The following is a 19,617-nucleotide window of genomic DNA, read 5'->3' as shown; positions in this document are numbered from 1 at the left end:
CTCCCACACTCACCTATTGTACTCCATGCTACTTTCTCCCCAACCCCACCTCCTCTAGCTTATCTCTCCACGCTTCAGGCTCTCTGCCTTTATTCCTGATGAAGGGCTTTTGCCCGAAACATCGTTTTTTTGGGGGGTTTTTTTTACACTGCTCCTCGGATGCTGCCTGAACTGCTGTGCTCTTTCAGCACCACTAATCCAGAATCTGGTTTCCAGCATCTGCAGTCATTGTTTTTACCTATGGGCCTAATCTAGTCAATGTCTCCTCATAAGACAGTCCCTCCACACCTGGTATCAATGCATCTTTCCTTAGTACCGTTTTAGTAAAGAATCCCTGCTTTTGTACTCCAATCCCTTATTGATAGTTGCACAAAGATTCCTAAATCCCTCTGTTCTGTAGCTTTCTGCAGTGATTCTGCATTCAAATAGTATTCACTCCTCTATTCCTGCCAAAGTGCATAACTTCACATTTTCTCTATATTATGTTTCATCTGCCAAGTTTTTACCCATTTACCTTTGCAGACTGTCATTCTGACAATCCAATTATGTGCAGGTTAGGTGATTTGGTCATGCTAAATTGCCCATAGTGTTCAGGAATGTGTAGGTTAGGTGTAAATATAGGGTAGGGGGTATGAGTCTGAGTGGGTTACTCTTCAGATGGTCCATGTGGATCTGTTGGACTAAAGGGCCTGTTTCCACACACTGTAGGGATTATAATCTCACTACTTGTCTTTCTACCAATTTTGTCATCTGCAAACTTGGTTACAGTTCGTTCACTTTCCTCATCCAACTCTTAGAGATGTACAGTACGGAAACAGACCCTTCGGGCCATCTCATCCATGCCAACCAGATATCCTAACCCAATCTAGTCCTGTCTGCCAGCACCCGGCCCATATACCTTCAAACCCTTCCTATTCATATACCCATCCAGATTCCTTTTAAATGTTGGAATTGTACTAGCCTCCATCATTTCCTCTGGCAGCCCATTCCCCACCCTCTGCCTGAAAACGTTGTCCCTTCGGTCTCTTTCCTGTCTTTTCCCCTCTCACCCTAAATCTATGCTGTCTAGTTCTGGCCCCCCACCCCCCACCCCACACACACACACACCAGGGAATAGGCCTTGTCTATTTACCCTATCCATTCCTGTCATGATGTTATAATTCTCTATAAAGTCACCCCTCAGTCTCTGCTCCAGGAAAACAGCCCCAGCTTATTCAATCTCTCCCTATAGCTCAAATCCTCCAACCCTAGCAACATCCTCATGAATCTTTTTCTGAATCCTTCCAAGCTTCATATTGTAAATATTCTGTCCTGAGGTAGATTGAACCTACATCCCCATGCTTGATATAGATGGTCCCCCTTGAGCTGTAGAAGAGGTGGCTATTATACCTGTTCTCTGATTATAATGTATATGGAGCTGCAGGTTGGGGAGTGGGGAGGGAAAAGTTAAAAGGAACCAAAGGGGCAACCTTTTCAAGCAGAGGGTGGTGCCTGAATGGAATGAGCTCCCAGAGGAAGTGGTAGAGGCTGGTACAATTACAACATTGGAAAGGCATCTGAATAGGTATATGAATAGGAAGGATTTTAAAGGGATATGGGACAAGTGCTGGCTAATGAGACTGGATTAGGTTAGGATATCTGGTTGGCATGGATGAGTAGGACCAAAAGTTGTTTGTGCTAGACATCTGACTCTAATTATTGTATCAGTCTTTATAGGTGGAGCAGAAATTATTGCTTCCACAAACTTGTATCAACAGTTGGTCAAAAGTTTCAATGTTACATTTTATAGAGATTTAAGTCATATTTAAACAATTTGTCTCCTGTTCTATTTCTGACTTGCTAATAACACCTGGTTTTGTTTCTAGGTTCTGCAATCACAGGTCCTGTTGCCAAGGAATGTGCAGATCTGTGGCCCAGGATTGCTTCCAATGCTGGGAGCATTGCATAAGAATTGTAAACAGTTTCTAAAATGATACCTGTATGATTCAATAAATGTTTTTACCCCCAGAGACACGAGAACTCACTGATTTTATTTTTGACCCATGTCCCCTAATTTATCTGTAGCAAGTTCTGTAATCAAAGATGTGGTTTGCGATCCATGTTTATGTAAATAAACTACCTGTATTTGATAATCTTTACTCAAGTCTTGCATTTAATATCACTTGTAGATTGATAATCTCTTTAGATTACCTAATTGGGTAATTTCACTGTCTTTATCTCCCAGATAGGTAATACCAGCAACGCAAGCTATTAAATTGCAATCTATGGTATCAATTGATTTGGAATATAATTTCCTGAATGTTTTGAGGCAAACAGTTAAAATATATATTTATGATGCTAGATTGACAATCTAGCAGTCAGTCTCACTGCTCCCCATTTTCATCACATCAGTTGGGTTAATACAAAATTTATAAAATAAACCACAGATACTGGAAATGTGGAACAGACACAATACTGGTAAAACTCAGCCAGTGTCAACATCTGTGGAGAGAGAATGTTAACATTGAGTCTAGAATGACTTCAGAATTACAGAAACCCGTTCTTAGGAAGTCATACCAGACTCTTAATATTGTTTGTTTTCTCTTCACCAGTTTATACAGCATATTTACTGGTGTGCAAGTTGACCGAAACACTTCGGGATATGCAGAGCTTCTGAAAATGTTTACAAATGCAGATTTTCTCAATGATCTTCAGGGGGAGAATTTGAACTGAAATTTATAGGTGACCCTTCACCCTTGTTCTCTTGCTGTTGGTGTTTAGTTAGCAATGCTTGTCTTTAGTAGTGATGAATTGAATCATCAGGTGTTGCAGTGCCTTTAATGAGAAAAGCTTTAGTGGATTCTTTTGAAGAGGGTGGTTACGCAGGTGATGGTTGAAATTCTGCAGCTTATTGAAACTTCAGTACAGGCTGTTGTTGCCATTCAGTTAACAGTTCCTCTCTGTGGGCCAGGGAGAGAGAACCTGATCCCAAGTCTGGTTCCTGGTCAATACATATTGCTGGAAAGTGTACTTGTGCAAAAGGGAGTAAGGGCAGGATCTGGTTTTATTTTTCACAGTTGAACGATCTGCCAATATCATTTGACCTTGGTCAAATTAGGCTTTCTATATTTGTGATGCATCTCAAAAGCCTTTTATTTGGGTGGGGATAGCCCATAAAACATTTTTTAAAATGCAGTGGAAATTCCTCTAGCTACAAACCCAATGTACAAAACAAAATGCTGGAAATCACAGGGTCAGGCAGTATCCATGGAAAGACAGCAAGCGAACTTGTCAGTCCAGATGACTTCAGAGCTATGACTTGTATGCTCTTTCTCAATGGATGCTGCTTGACTTGACGTGATTTCCAGCATTTTTCATTTTCAGTACAGATTCCAACATCTGCAGTAATTTGTTCCTACATTAAATGTACAAAGTTGAGTATTTAAATCTTGCTCCTTCAGTTAAAGGCCATGCTTTGACTTGCATAGATGTTACTTCATCTTATTAAATGAAGCATTGAGCCTGAGATGAAGTATAGATAATGCTTATCTAACATTTTATTTCTAGTTACACTAATTCATTTGGCAGTGTAATTGCTTCATAACTTATTTTTGAAGAATCTAGACATCACATCTGAGCAAGTCTGTTGGACATTATGAAAGTGGGAAACAGGATATTTTAATATTAAATGGCAAGATTGATGTATAAAGACAAATGGGGACAAAGAGTACAAAAGCAATGTGGTGAATAAAAGTAGTTTGGCCTTAACTGCAATGTAGTGGGCGAAGAAATGTTGGGTAAATACTTGAAGAGAAGCTTGCAATGCTAGTTTTATGGAAAGAAGGTAATTAATTGGGTCTCAGACACAGGAGTGTTCCCTCCCAGTTGGGGAACACTTCAGTGGTCCAGGACATGCAGCCTCAGACCTGCGGGTGACCATCCTCCAAGGTGGACTTCGGGACAGGCAGCAGAGAAAACACCGGAGGAAACATCAAAGAAGCGCTTTGCAGGAGGCTCCCAAGCACTGATGATGTCGCCTAGCCAGGGGACGAAACGTTTGCAACAAAAACTTCCAGCTCGGCGAACAGAACCACAACAACGAGCACCCAAGCTACAAATCTTCGCGCAGAGGCTGATAGCTAAGTTTGGTACCCATAGGGAGGGTCTCAACTGGGACCTTGGGTTCATGTCACATTACAGGTAACCACCATTGCAACAAAAAACACACACACACTCTCTCTCTCTCACAACCCCCAACCCAGACACACACAGACAAAGACCCACATGCACACATATTTTGCAGGATGAATTTGTACTTGCAGGATTACATTGTACTTTGCTCAAAAACTGCATGCATTCATGTAAAACTCCCCGTTATCTCACTTTTTAAGATTAGAATCCATCTAAACGTCATAGCATAGACAGAGAAGACGGGACCAACACCTTCAATATATTGTCCAGCTATCACCATTGTTAACAGCTAACCCGAGAATGCAATGTTTTAAAAGTTTTGTGATTTACACATGAAAGTGAAACTAACAGATGAAAGGCTTAACAGACAATTTTTCAATGTATAATTTCAGTTACATCATACTGTAAATTTTTGCTCTAAATTCAGCACTCCATTACCACCTGCTGAAGGAGCGATGCTCTGAAAGCTAGTGCTTCCAATTAAACCTGTTGGACTATAACCTGGTGTTGTGTGATTTTTAACCTTACCCAGAATGGTATTGATGTTCCTGAGTGTTTAGATTCGATTTGATTCCCTATGGTGTGGAAACAGGCCTTTTGGCCCAACCAGTCCACACCGACCCTCCGAAGGGTAACCCATCTCCCTCCAAATGATGGAGCTAACACTATGGGTAATTTAGCATAGCCAATTCACCTGATCCGCACATCTTTGTAATGTGGCAGGAAACCCACGCAAACACAGAATGTGCAAACTCTAGGCTAGAATTGAACCTGGGACCCTGGTGCTAGGAGGCAGCAGTGCTAACCACTGAGCCACCGTCCACCTGCTAAAGTTTTGTTGAAGTTGTACCCACCTGTTCATCTCACTCCTGACTTGGAGATGGTGTACAGGTTTTGTGGAGAAAGGTGATGAGGTCCTATACTGTTGATTGCCAATAAGGTGTTTTCACCACAATTAATGATGTCCCCCTGTTTTATAATCCTTGCTTATTTATGGGATGTGGGTGTAACCAGTAAGGCCAGGTTTTACCAACAAGCATATGAATCAGGAATAGGCCATTCAGTCCCTCGAGCCTGCTTTGACAGTAAAGCAGAGTCCAAGAGATATACAGAACAGAAACAGACCCTTCGGTCCAGCTCATCCACGCCGACCAAATATCCTAACCTAATGTAGTCCAATTTGTCAGCAATTGGCCCATATCCCTCTTGACCCTTCCTATTCATGTACCCATTCACATGCCTTTTAAATGCTGTAATTGTACCAGCCTCCACCACTTCCTCTGGCAGCTCATTGTATGCGCACACACCCCTCTGGAAAAAATTGCCACTTAGGTCCCTTTTATATCTTGCCCCTCTCACCCTAAACCTATGCCCTCTAGTTCTGGACTCTTTTTTTTCCTCCCCCAAGGAAAAAGTCTTGTCCATTTATCCTATCAATGGTACTCATGATTTTACAAATGTTTTATTAGGTCATCCTCCAGCCCTCCATGCTCCAGGGAAAACAGCCCCAGCCTATTCAGCCTTTCCCTATAGCTCAAATCCTCCAACCCTGGTAATATTCTTGTAAATCTTTTCTGAACCCTTTCGGTAGGAAGAGGGCCAGGGTTACATGCAATATTCCAAAAGTGCCCTAACCAACATCCTGTACAGACAGCCTCCTGGCTGATGTGAATGATGTTCCAAGGGGAGCTTGTTTTGAACAATACCATTGCCGATGAACAATGTAATATAACCACGGGCTGGCCGCTGTGATGAGATTTAATTTAAAAAAAACCTTTCTGAAAAATCTATGCTCTGAGGTGGTTATAAATGTTTGCTGAATTGTATATATAATCTGAGTTACCAATCATTGTCTGCAGACTCAAATGTGTATCTATGTTGATTGGAAAAGGAAATTGGAGAAGACATTTCAAACGATGCAAACTAATGCTGATATTAAGAAATGTTCATTGGTGCCAATCAGACAGGAACACCGTATTGAGGCGTGAAAAATATGTTTTTGCAAGGTACAGTAAGTTTCATATTTAGTGAAACGTAACAGTAAGCCCTGTGACATTCATTGACATTAACAACTAGGACTGGGAAAGTTGTACCTGGCGTACAGGATTGAGGTTATACGTGAACCGTGCTGTAACCATGAACAATAATTTTTCCTGTCCTCCTGGGGTTTGTTGCCTGAATCTTGACCTTTTTAGAAAAGAAAGAGGGTTCATCTTAGATGGTGTTGCCGTCGCCTCCAACGCTGCGGGGTACGGCAAAGTGAATCCCAAACGGTGCGATGTTATTCCGCCCTACAACGCCCAGGCAGACCCTTACATTAAATTCAGTTTCTACAATAATTACATGAGGAAGCTTCTCAAGCGGACCAACCAGGTATCTTTGGGTTTGCACTTTGGAACAGTTGAGCTGCAGGAGTTGGTGTTCATATTGTCCAGCCTGCCGGTGAAACTCATTCATGGTCCAGTTGACTCCACAGGTGACTGCCTGTATGGAGTTTACATGTTCTCCTCGTGTGTGGGGGGGGGGGGGGGGGTTCCTTTGAGTGTTGTTTTTTCTCTTCCAGCGGTCCAAAAATGTGCAGGCCAGGTGGATTAGCCATGGGAACGAGAGGGATAGGCTGAGGTGGTGGGCGTTAAGTTTGATAGAATGCTGTTTGGAGGGTAGGCGTGAGCTGGATGGGCCAAATGGCCTGTTTCCACACTGTCGGGATTCTATGAACGAGTGATGTGTCAAGCTTTGAAAACGTATAGACAGTCAGAAACCCAAATTTGGTTGATATTTTCTTGACCTTTTGTAGATTTGTTTTTTCAAATCAATCAACAGGGAGGCTGCGTCTGCAGAATTGTAATGTCTAATAGTTTAGGCATGTCAAGAATGTAATTTTTGCATTTAACCTTATTCTTGAGAGATGTAGATAAAATGGGTAGGAAGGATCAATGTCCATTCGCGGAGAGATCAATAAGCAGATAACATAGATTTGATTCGCTGGACAGCTTGTTTGCAACGCAGAGTGATACCAAACAGCGTGTTTTCAAATCCTGCGCAGGCTGAAGTTACCAGAGGGTCCCACCACCTCAACCTCATCCCTCGCCTGAGGCGTGGTGACCCTCAGGTTAAACCACCACAATTGTGTCTCTGTAATGAGAGAGCAGCCCTATGGTCCTCCGGGACTCTGAAAACTTTAACAGTACTACTGTAATCGGTAAAAGGATTAAAGGAAAGAAAAAAGAAAGACAGGCATTACTGAAGTACTTTCCAAGATCACAGAATGTCTCAAAGCATTTTACGGTCCAACAAAAGAATGTTAGCAGTGTAGCCATTGATGTAATGTAGGAACACTCAACAACTAACGTACAGTAGGCAAACTCCCATAAGCTGCAATGTGATAATCACCATATCATTTTTTTTGTGTGTGATTATTGATTGAGAAATAAATATTAGCCAGGGTAGTGGGGTCAACACGCATTGAAATAGTGACTTAGAGGGGAGTACTTTAGTCACCCAGCCATCCTGAGCTCACTAAATACAAACCGAAAGAATTGCGGATGCTGTAAATTAAAAACATAAAACAGAAATTGCTGGAAAAGCAGCATCTGTGGAGAGAAGTCAAGAGTTAACAATTAGGATCCAGTGACCTTTCCTCAGGCATGCTGAGCTTTTCCAGCAATTTCTGTTTTTGAACCGGAGCTCACTGCATGAAAGGGTGATTGAGAAAGAAGCAATCGTTGCATTTTTAAAAAATGAACATTTGCTTAAGGTACAGGACTACGGACCAAGAGCTGGAACATGGGATTAAATTGAACAATTCTTTTTCAGCTGACACACAGACATATCAGGTTAAATAGCTTCATTCTGTACCATGAATCATCTTATGTTTCCCTAAACATCTAGCTTATATATTTGTTCAGGTTATTTGATTGCTGTTTTGTTTTTGCTTTCTGTTTAAGTTAACTCTCTGATTTCTTCCTATGTTGCCTTCTTTCAGTTTTTCTTCTATACACCCCATTCTTTTCCTTTGTCTCTTGGTTAGTCTTGTGCTCAGTTAAAACACACTGCACCAAATTCTTTTTTTTTTCTGTCTCATGATTGGACTGCAATGGACTCCCCTAGTGATTAATCCACTATTGATGAATGAGCCAGAGTATCTGTAGCCAAAAAAAAAGGATTTTTGCAACAAACCAGTGGTTACCTAGTTGCCATTATTGATCCTAGGTTTTTGTTCCAGAATTATTTAATTAACTTAATTTAGATTTCTAGTTGTATTGATAGTTCAATAGACTAATAGTGTAACAAGATGATATATCATTTAACTATTAGCCTAACTTCGGCATTATTAGAATAACATAACTGCTTTGGTCCTTACAAAAGTCCACGCATACACATTTTTAGCAGGAGTTGTTGGAGAGGTTCCTGGCTAGATTTTTTTGCCTTTCTTCATTCATGATGCTGAAGCCGAGCATAGCACTCTTTGCCACCAACACTGGGCAAACCAGAAAGAAATCTGTAATTTGCATGGTCTGTGTCACCTCAGGTGTTCAATTCATATACTTTCTGAGACATGGAACAAGTCATAGTCTTAGACAGGTACAGTATGGAAACAAACCCTTCAGTCCATCTCGTCCATGCTGATCAGATATCTATAATTAAACTAGTCCCACTTGGCCCATATCCCTTTAAACCCTTTCTATTCACATACCCACCCAGATTCCATTTAAATATTGTAATATTATCAGCCTGTAGCACTTCCATACACGCACCACCTTCTGCGTGAAAAGGTTACCCCTAGGTCCCTTTTAAGTCTCCCCTCTTACCCTAAACCTATGCCATCTAGTTCTAGACTCCCCCACCCCAGGGAAAATGCCTTGTCTATTTATCCTATCCATGCCCCTCATGAGTTTATAAACCTTTATAAGGTCACCGCTCAGCCTCTGATGCTCCAGGGAAAACAGCCCCAGCCTATTCAGCCTCTCCCTACATTTCCAACTCTCCAACCCGGTAACATCCTTGTAAATCTTCACTGAACCCTTTTAAGTTTCACAACATCCTTCTGATAGGAGGGAGACCAGAACTGCACACAATATTCCAAAAGTGGCCTAACCAATGTCCAGTACAAACACAACATGACCTCCCAACTCCTATACTCAATGCTCTGACCAATAAAGGAAAACATACTAAACACTTTCTTCACTAACCTATCTACCTGCAACTCCACTTTCAAGGAACTATGAACCTGCACTCCAAGGTTGTTTTGTTCAGCAACACTTCCCAGAATCTTATCATTAATTGTAGAAGTCATGCCCTGATTTGCCTTTCCAAAATGCTGCACCTCACATTTATCTAAATTAAACTCATCTGCCATTGTTCGGCCCATTGGCCCATCTAATCAAGATCCCGTTGTACTCTGAGGAATCCTTCTTCGTTGTCTACTACAACTCCAATTTTGGTGTCACCTACAAACTTACTAACTATACCTCCTATGTTCACATCTAAATCATTTGTATAAATGACAAAAAGCAATGAATCCAGCACCAATCCATGTGACACATCACTGGTCATAGACCTCTAGTCTGAAAAGCAATCTTCTACCACCACCCTCTGCCTTCTACCTTTGAGCCAGTTCTGTATCCAAATGGCTAGTCCTCCCTGTATTCCACGTGATCTAACTGACTCTATGACTCTAACTTGTTTTTTTTCAGAATCTCAGTTGTCATTTCAATAATGTTTCTTTACTTCAATGAAATGCATTTGAAATGTTAATTTAAAATCGATTGCAATCATTGTAAATGGGGCCATTCTAATCAGCAGACAGAGTTCACCCTTGTCTTTGGACTGGGTTCAAGCGCAGTTTGTTAACCATTCCCCATTATATATGTTCTACAAATGTTTCTCAATTGAATACAGTTAATGCTGAAATGAAAGCATCGCTGAGCACACAATTCCATCAGCTTCATGTGGATTAGGTGAACAATTACAAGAGTTCAGTTCTGCTTTTACCGCCAGCATCTAGTTGCAGTTAAACATTTGAAGCAGTGCTTCTCAAAGTATGGGCTACAATCTCAGAGGCAGCAATAGCTGTTGTGAAATCTAGACTGATTTCTGACAGCTGCGAGGCACCTAAAAATGCTAAAATAAAACCAAGAACTCCAGATGCTGGAATCTGAAACAAAACAGAAATTGCTGGAGGAACTCTGATGAAGAGTCACTGGACCCAAAATGTTGATTCTGTTTCCTCTTCATAAATGCTAACAGACCTGTTGAGTTTCTCCAGCAATTATCCTTTAAATGCTTGTTTTTTTTTTCATCAACTTACTAATATTCTTCTCCTGTTCCTTCGCTCTTGTTTAGGTTTAGAACTAAAGCCCTTGTCTCAGCAATTAAATCTGCACTGTTCCTAACCTCCCAAAACACTTATTCCCAAGGTTTTCTGGAGGTTACACAAACACTCTGATGTTCAAATTTGGGGTCATACTGGAAAAAAAGTTTGGGAAGCACTGAAATCAGTGCTGAATTCAGAAAAGTTTTCCTCTGGTCCACCTGCTCATGTACTGCCTTTTGTGAAACTGAGTCATGCTCAGGTTTGAGTCCATGCCTGTGCTATGCTAGTTGACCTCAGGTGAAGATGGTCTTGTAGATGGATGTATTAAGGAAAATGTCAGCATTGTTTATATTGTTTTACATTTCTATTATTTTTCAGTGGGGCTGGCTGGAACATATATGCACATTATCTTAAAGTGAACATAGAATCAAGTTTGTTTTTGATTCATCCAAAGGACATACACTGGCCAGTTAATTCTTAGTGTTAGGACACTGTCTGGAAAATGCTAACTAAAGCAAGAAACAGAGGGGAAATTAATAGAGCTTATCTATCATTTCTTGAAATGTGTGGGGTGATGGTGTAGACATGAAATTGGGGAGGCATATGAAAATTATAAAAAAAAAGAATAATACTGAATGTAGAAGAATGTGGAAAGCTTATTTAGTTTATTATTTCAACTCATTTTGACAATTTAATCAATAAATAATTTTTGTTAGGATCACGGTGGAACATCAAGCAATGGCTGGCTTGTGGACTATTTTTACAATTATGGACCAGCTCAAAGGTACCTTCACAAAAGAAATATGTATGGAGCTGGTACGTTATTTTACATCCCCTCAGAAATAACCTTGTAATAACATTTATGAATTCTGTTTTACATGTGGATTCAAAATTTCAAAAGGAGCCAAAGTGGATTTAGAGGCTTTGAAAATACTCATTGTTTGTTTGTAGAACAAAAGATTTTACAAGTAAGGGTTAGATCCAAGAAACATCATGAAAATAATTAAACAAAGAACTGGATGCCAGAGATCTGAATCAGACAAAAACAAGAATTGCTGGAGAAACTCAGCAGGACTGGCAGCAAATGTGGAGGCAAAAAAATCAGAGATAATATTTTGGATCTAGTGACACTTCTTCAGAAACAAGAAGGGTCACTAGACTTGAAATGATAACTATTTTTTCTCCACAATTGCTGACAGACCTGAGTTTCTCCAGCAATTTATTTTTCTGTGTCCTTCAAATCACTGAGGTGCCTCACTTAAGGCAGCATCTAACCTAACATGGTTCTTGTCCATCTAGATAGGGCAATCTCACAGAAAGATTATTCTGAATTATCCAATAATTTAGGAGGTTCCAGTGTTTGAGAAACCTAACTAAAGGACCACAGTCCACGTGCCAAGATACTACAAGGGTGAAACAGATAATATGGTAAATCACTAAATAAATTCTAGATGGTGCTAAGATTGCCATGATCTGTGAACGACACTATTATTGTTGTATCATGTGACTAGCAGGATGGCAGAACCGGGATGACAGTGATCCTGTTTTCCGTGGAGTGCTGCTTATGTAAGTTAATGTTTTAAATGATACAAATTGTAAGTGGGAGTGAAGACTGGAAAACGAGAAGTTGCGTAATTTTAACGATTCACAGACAGTACAATGGGCCTTTGTTTTACTACAATCAAAATGAGGAAAAACTGTAGTTGGCAAGGATGAGGTCTCTTGGATGTAAATAAATATGACAAAATTACATTAAAATACCCTCAAAATTATAAAACCTTAACAACTGCCAATCAGCCAAAATAGTAAGTTTAAATTGCCTTGGGGAAAGCAATATACTTTCAGACACATTGTAGCAGCTAATTAATTTAACCCCATGAGTTCTGAAAACATCTGATCACTAAAATGCTGATTGTGTCTATTTGTTACAGCTTCTATCTAACCTATGTTTTAAGTCCCTAATGTAATCCATGATTAAAATACTGTTTGGTCAAAAGCGGTCCCAGATAGGGATAAGTTTGCAGAGGTTACAACAGAATTTGTAAAAAAAGGATGAAAATGTGATCAATATCTTAATTCACACCACGAGCAGTCAACATGGCAGTTTAGAAAATGAATAGGGCAGTTGAAATATGGAAATGAAAGCTGCAGTTCTGATGAAAATTTATCAAGCTGAAACCTTAATTCTCTTTCTCTCTCTGCAGTTGCTGTCTAACTTGCTGAATGTTTCCAGCATTTTCAGTATTTATTTCAGGTTTCCAGCATCCGCAGTATTTGGCTGCGACTTGATGAGTTTCAAAGTTCCTTCCATCTGGAAGCTTTTGTCAAATGATTAATAAGCATAAAGCATTGTCTGCAGTTGGAATTTTCCAAAGATTTTTTGAAGTCTGGGACGAACACAACAAAGTAACCATTCTTTTTACAAAGAAATGCACTTCCTCTAGAGTTCATGACATAGAAGAACTTTGTCACTTTATTCACAGACAGCATCTACAAAGAAGGTTCATAAAGAATATCTAACATAATCAACATGACCAAAGCTTTAAATTTGGGTATTAATGTTGATTGGTCTGGAATGAAAAGTATTCAATTTTCTAACACTCTCATTTCAATTCTCATTTCAGTACAAAATATTTACCTAAAAGGACCCCCTATTGATGAGGAGTTGTGAATCCCAAGGAACATTTTAATTTCAATGTGATTTTCTGTGGTGAGATGAGCACAGTATGAAAGAATCTAATTGCTGCAACATTGCAGGAAAAAAACCCTGTTGTTGATTACAGAAGAATTGCATTCTCAGATTAAGATTGCTAGTGGGAAAAACAAAATACCTTTCTACAGACAGAATCCAGTGTACACATTAATGTCCTGTTGGTTGTTCCCAGGGAGGTTAGATAATAGCCTCTGAATTCAATGACACGTGGGGTTATTTGGTGCCTAGCAACATGGAATAGCAGCAGCATGTGTCTGATTATCATTGTCCCATGAAATGTCTCATTATCTGCTTCTGTCAGGTGTTGTGTCACCCCTTTGGAAACAAGGTGACATGCAAAGACAGTGAAAAGAGTTTATTTTTGTAAATGCAGTGAGATAAGCTGCTGGAAATCGCAGACATTTACTTCATAATTTTTGATCCTCATGATTATTGGTAGCTTGCAAGGACTTGGGAAAAATTGCACTGACAAATAATGAATAACTAATAAAGCCCACTGCGAAGCACATTGGCAATCCCAATCAATGTCATTCATTGTTGAGGTCTCGTCAAAATGTCTTCCTTTTAATGTTCCAAGGATAACACTGCCCAGTATATAATTGAATCATAGAGAACAGAAAGATCCCTAATTCAGACCCCCATCTGGACGGAGTTTGCTGACTTCAGACAGAGTGACAATAGGAGTACTATGGCACTCCAGAAGGTCCTTGCCCTTAAGGACACAATTTAGAATCTGAGCAAAATTAATGATTAGAATATGTAAGGCAAACTCCCTTCACAAAAAAGGTTGTAAGTTTTTGGAACAAACTAATCAGACATGAAATAAGTCACCTGAAGTAAAAAGAGATAAGTAGAATTCTGGAACATATTAAGGGTTTCTAAAGTAATCATAAAAGACAAAATCATTCTAGAAGAGCAGAAAATAATGGATGTTCCACATCTGAATCACTATAAACCACCCTTTCTCTTAAGAATGCAAACTAACAAGCATTTCTAATATTTTGTGTTTAGTAAGACATCTTGAGGAAAGGTGGGAAATTCAGCTTAAGTGGGTGGCATTGCCATGATGAATGTAAATTACAGGAGCAGATTCAATAAGTCAAAAGGCTTGCTCCTAATGTATTGAAGAATGAAGAAGGAGAAATGTGGGAAATAGTTACAAGGGTGTTCCAGAATTGAAAGGATGCAGCTATCAAGAAGGTTGAACAGGTTGTGGTTCTTTTCTCTGGAAAAGGGACGGTTTAAGAACAGAAATGATAGAAGTAATGGGTTAGTAGTACAGAACTTAAACATTGCTAAGAAGAGACAAGAAGACAAAGCTTTTTGTCTTACACAAAGACACAAGAAATAGCCTTGTAAGAAGGAACACCAATATATGCACCATGTGAAGAAGGTGATACCTGAGTTTCAGTGCTGGTGTGATGTCAGATACAAAGGCAGTACAACCCAATGACTAGCAGACCACTTCAAACAACACATTCCATCAAATATTTGCAGTGGGTAGTATGTCAGTTGTGCTCAACCAGCCCATGTAAGTAAGCCTCAGGACAGTACATGTACCATTCGATGTGATTCTGCTATTGGATAAAATGTATTAAGTAACCCGCAATGTTCTTAGAATTATACCATAAAACTAATATAAGATTGTCAGTCAGGCTCATGGATTGCATGTGCTAGAAAATACTTATATTAGGACACAGGACTCTTTTATATCAATAGCAGGAGTTTTGCATGATTGCACCTTCTTCATTACAAAATGGATCATGAAGACTGTCAAACTCTGCTGCATTCTTATGGAAACATCCTGACCAATCAGAGTCATTCATCTGTTCTAAGAACGAAGATTGACAGTTAACTGTTCTTGCTGCATCTCCATACTAAGGATGGCCCAACGCTCCTCTAATGCTATAAATTGGTGCCCGTACCTCAAATCCGGTTTTTGCATCTGAGTTCTGATTAATGCAAGATAGAAAAATATGACACAGTTCTGTTTTTTAAATAGTAACAGGTTCATTAGAAAAGATTTGGAGAAATAATGCCATTTGTGGGTGAGTCCAGAATGGGAAATGGTAGGGGTATAAATCTAAGAGCAACTGATAGGTCAAATAAAAAATTAAGGAGGTATTCCTTTCCCAGAAGGTGGTGAAGACAAAACTCACTGCCAGATACAGCAATTGAAATAGATAGCATTAACACAGTTAAAAGGAAGTTGATGCACACATGGCAGAGAAAGAACTTTCAGGAGATGGTGAAACGGTAGAATTCTCAAATTGATGAATAAATGCTGACAAGAATGACTGGCCATTGGTTCTTTATAAAACTCAATAAGACACTTGGTTTTAATCTGCATTTATTAATTTTGCAGGTCATTCATATAATCAAATAGTCGGTCACCGAGGATTTTTGGCAGATCTCAAACCGATAGATGGATACAATGGAAGGTTTGGATTCAGAAGAAACACACCAGGCCTGAGACTAAAGCCTTCCAATTTTGGAGAGGTTACTGATTTCCCATTGCATTAGCACATGTATAAATTACAACATTGAAAAGAAAAAGATTGCAACATTTTAACTCATTAACTTCAACATCAGCTGCAGTGTGTAATTTTTCCAAGGACCACAGATGATTTTCGACATTTTGGTGGAATGAAACATCAATACATCATTCGCTATGTTTTTAATTTAGTTGCCATTTCCAGCAAGTCACCTCTTTTCAGCAAACAAATTGAATGTGATCTCTCTGTCATTATCAAGCAAAATCTGTCAGTGTAAACAAAATATTGTATGTGATCAAATATACAGAACTTCTTAGATCCTAAAATAAAGCATGTGTGTAAGGGCAGGATTTTGCAACTGTGTATTTTATGTGAGCCATTTATCCTGTGTTTGATATTTCACTTCTTCCCAGGGAAACTCTTGCTTTGAACAGTTCTACTTATCTTCAGGTTATTTTAACAGCACTGACATGAAGAAAAAAATTCACCATTTGGATAAATACTAACCAATTAGGCCAATGATCTCATTCTGATCTGTCAATCCTATGTAAAGCAGGATCAATGTTGTCAATATAACAAAGACCTGCGAATGCTGGAGATCTATAACAAACCAAAACAGAAATTGCTGGAGAGTTGGCAGGCAGGTCTGGCAGCATTTATGGTGAGAAAGCAGCGTTAACATTTCCAGTCCAGTTCACTGGTATGAACTGTTCTGAAGAAGGGAAACAGGACTCAAAACATTCACTCTGTTTTCTTTCCACTGATGCTGCCAGACCTGGGGAGTTCTTTCAGCAATTTCTGCTTTTGTTTGTTTCAATGTTATCAATGACATAGTCAACTTGCTACTCATACTGACTTGTCTCTCATATGATCAGCCACTTGGCTGAGCTACTTGAAGTTTGGTGACACCTGTGGAACTGCCTAAACATGATCTTTTAGTGCTTCCTGGAATGGAGGAAATAAGAGAAATTGGAAAAGTTAAACTTTTTATTGCATCGTAATTTGATGTAAGCTTATTATTTTCCAATTTGAGATCAATATATTTGTCTATTTGAAGATGATATCTGTCAGAAGAGGTGATTTCCCTACCTCACTGTTTGTCATCATCATTCATCTTTGCTGGACATGGGTGTAAAATGATATAGAGTTAAGGCAGGTGGATTTATTATTTACATCAGCAATGGTCACATTGAACTCTGTGTACTTCTGGCTTGGATATTTTGTGGGTTCAAGTCCTACAGCTGCTCTTCTTGAGTTCTATGACCAAAGGCACGTCCAACATCCAGCACAACCAAGGGCTGGAAAAGGAAGTATGTCCTGAATCCATCACAACCAGAGTAGCAATCGAATATTATACTGAGATGGTACAGCAATCAGTACAAAGTGGCTGGATTGTAATGAGCAGTGGAAGTTGCACCGTTGAATAAAAGTTGAGGCTGATGTAGGTGGCTGTTTTTATGAGTAAGGAGGACATAGGTTATGAATGTATGCTTTCCTTTATTGGTCAGAGCATTGAGTATAGGAGTTGGGAGGTCATGTTGCAGCTGTATGGGGCATTGGTTAGGTGACTTTTGGAATATTGTGTGCAGTCCTGGTCTCCCTCCTATCAGAAGGATGTTGTGAAACTTGAAAGGGTTCAGTAAAGATTTACAAGGATGTTGCCGGGTTGGAGGGTTTGAGCTACATGGAGAGGCTGAATAGGCTGGGGTTGTTTTCACTAGAGCATTGGAGGCTGAGGGATGACCTTATAGATGCTTATAAAATCATAAGTGCATGGATAGGGTAAAAAGACAAGTTCTTTTCCCTGAGTTCGGGGAATCCAGAACTAGAGGGCATAGGTTTAGGGTGAGATGGGAAAGATTTAAAAGGGACCTAAGGGGCAACCTTTTCACACAGAGGGTGGTGCGTATATGGAATGTGTTGGCAGAGGAAGTGGTGGAGGCTGGTACAATTATCACATTTAAAAGCCATCTGGGCGGGTGTATGAATAGGAAAGGTTTAGTGGAATGTGGGCCAAGTGCGTCAAGTGGGACTAGTTTAAGTTAGGATATCTGGTCGGCATGGACGAGTTGGACTGAATGGTCTATTTCCATGCTGAACATCTTTATGACTCTATGACTTGTTCAATGTTTCAAAAACTTTATGAATTGAACACCTGAGTGACACGGACCAGGCTATTTACAGATTTCTTCCTGGTTTGCCTGTGTTGGTGTCAAGGAGTGCTATGCTAGGCTTCAGCATCATGAATGAAGAAGGGCAAAAAAACTAGCCAGGAATCTATCCAACAACTCCTGCTAAAAATGTATATGGGTGGACTTTTGTGAGGACCATAGCAGTTATGATATTCTAATAATGCAGAAGTTAGGTTAATTGTCCAATAGACTAAAAACATAGCAAGGTATTATATTATTTAACTATCAATACAATTTGAAGTCTAAATTAAGTTAATTAAATAATTCTGGAACAAAAACCTAGGATCAATAATGGCAACTAGGTAACCAATGGTTTGTTGCAAAAATCCATTTTTTTTAGTTACAGATACTCTGGCTCATTTCATGTTGCGGCTGTACAGGACATTGGTTAGGCCACTGTTGGAATATTGCGTGCAATTCTGGTCTCCTTCCTATCGGAAAGATGTTGTGAAACTTGAAAGGGTTTGAAAATGATTTACAAGGATGTTGCCAGGGTTGGAGGATTTGAGCTATAGGGAGAGGCTGAATAGGCTGGGGCTGTTTTCCCTGGCACGTCGGAGGCTGAGAGGTGGCCTTATAGAGGTTTACAAAATTATGAGGGGCATGGATAGGATAAATAGACAAGGTCTTTTCCCTGGGATTGGGGGGTGCAGAACTAGAGGGCATAGGTTTAGGGTGAGAGGGGAAAGATATCAAAGAGACCTAAGGGGCAATTTTTTTCACACACGGGATGGTGCGCGTATGGAATGAGCTGCCAGAGGAAGTGGTGGAGGCTGATAGAATTGTAACATTTAAGAGGCATTTGAATGGGTATATGGATAGGAAGGGTTTGGAGGGATATGGGCTGGGTGCTGGCAAGTGGGACTAGATTGGGTTGGGATATCTGGTTGGCATGGATGGGTTGGACCGAAGGGTCTGTTTCCATGCTGTACATCTCTATGACTCTAATAGTGGTCATTTGGATTCATCACTAGGGGAATCCACTGCTGTCCAATCATTTGAGACAGAAAAAAGAAAAATTTGGCGCAGTGAGTTTTAACTGAGCACAAGAGTAACCAAGAGACAAAGGAAAATAATGGGATGTATAGAAGAAAAACTGAAAGAAGGCAACAGGAATAAATCAGAGTTAACTTAAACAAAACAAAAACAAAACAGCAACTGCATAATCTGAGCGACAATGAGCCAGATGTTAAGGGAAACATAAGATGAGAATTGGAGCTTTGGAGGATTTGAGCTATAGGGAGAGGCTGAGTAGGCTAGGGCTGTTTTCCCTGAAGCATTGGAGGCTGGGGGGGAGTGACCTTATAGAGGTTTATAAAATTATGAGGGGCATGGATAGGGTAAATAGACAAAGTCCATTCCCTGGGGATGGGAGAGTCCAGAACTAGAGGGCTTGGTTTAGGGTGAAAGGGGAAAGATTTAAAAGGGTCCTCAGGGGCAACTTTTTCACTCAGAGGTGGTACATGTATGGAATGAGCTGCCAGAGGAAGTGGTGGAGGCTGGTACAATTACAACATTTAAAAGGCATCTGGATGGGTGTATTAATAAGAAGGGTTTAGACGGAAATGAGCCAAGTGTTGGCAAATGGCACTAGATTAGGTTAGGATATCTGGTCGGCAGAACGAGTTGAACAGAAGCGTTTCCATGCTGTCCATCTCTGTGACTATGATGATAGGAAAGAAAGTGAAGATCACGTCAGATCAACAATGTTCTTATTGACTGACGGAGGAG

General features: G+C 39.9%; 2 protein-coding genes across 2 annotated transcripts in view; both read left to right on the top strand.

Moving 5' to 3' along the window:
* The window catches only part of rpl23 (ribosomal protein L23), a 7,618-nt gene extending 5,480 nt beyond the window's left edge, over positions 1–2,138 (top strand). The window contains exon 5 of the mRNA XM_043674840.1: positions 1,866–2,138. Within this exon, the coding sequence (XP_043530775.1) occupies positions 1,866–1,948 (83 nt within the window). The 3' untranslated portion in view covers positions 1,949–2,138. The remainder of the gene's footprint in view (positions 1–1,865) is intronic.
* Positions 2,139–6,306: 4,168 nt separating this feature from the next.
* On the top strand, positions 6,307–16,035 carry LOC122539628 (uncharacterized protein C17orf98-like). The gene is made up of 3 exons (XM_043674626.1): positions 6,307–6,543; positions 11,203–11,302; positions 15,565–16,035. The coding sequence occupies exons 1-3, from the start codon at positions 6,307–6,309 to the stop codon at positions 15,720–15,722; spliced, it is 495 nt and encodes a 164-aa protein (XP_043530561.1). The 3' UTR covers positions 15,723–16,035.
* The last annotated feature ends 3,582 nt before the right edge of the window (positions 16,036–19,617 follow it).

This window comes from Chiloscyllium plagiosum, chromosome 33, assembly GCF_004010195.1.
Source record: "Chiloscyllium plagiosum isolate BGI_BamShark_2017 chromosome 33, ASM401019v2, whole genome shotgun sequence".
Classification (NCBI taxonomy): domain Eukaryota; kingdom Metazoa; phylum Chordata; class Chondrichthyes; order Orectolobiformes; family Hemiscylliidae; genus Chiloscyllium; species Chiloscyllium plagiosum.
Note: the sequence above shows the minus strand (reverse complement) of the source record. Positions and strands in the feature narration are given on the sequence as shown.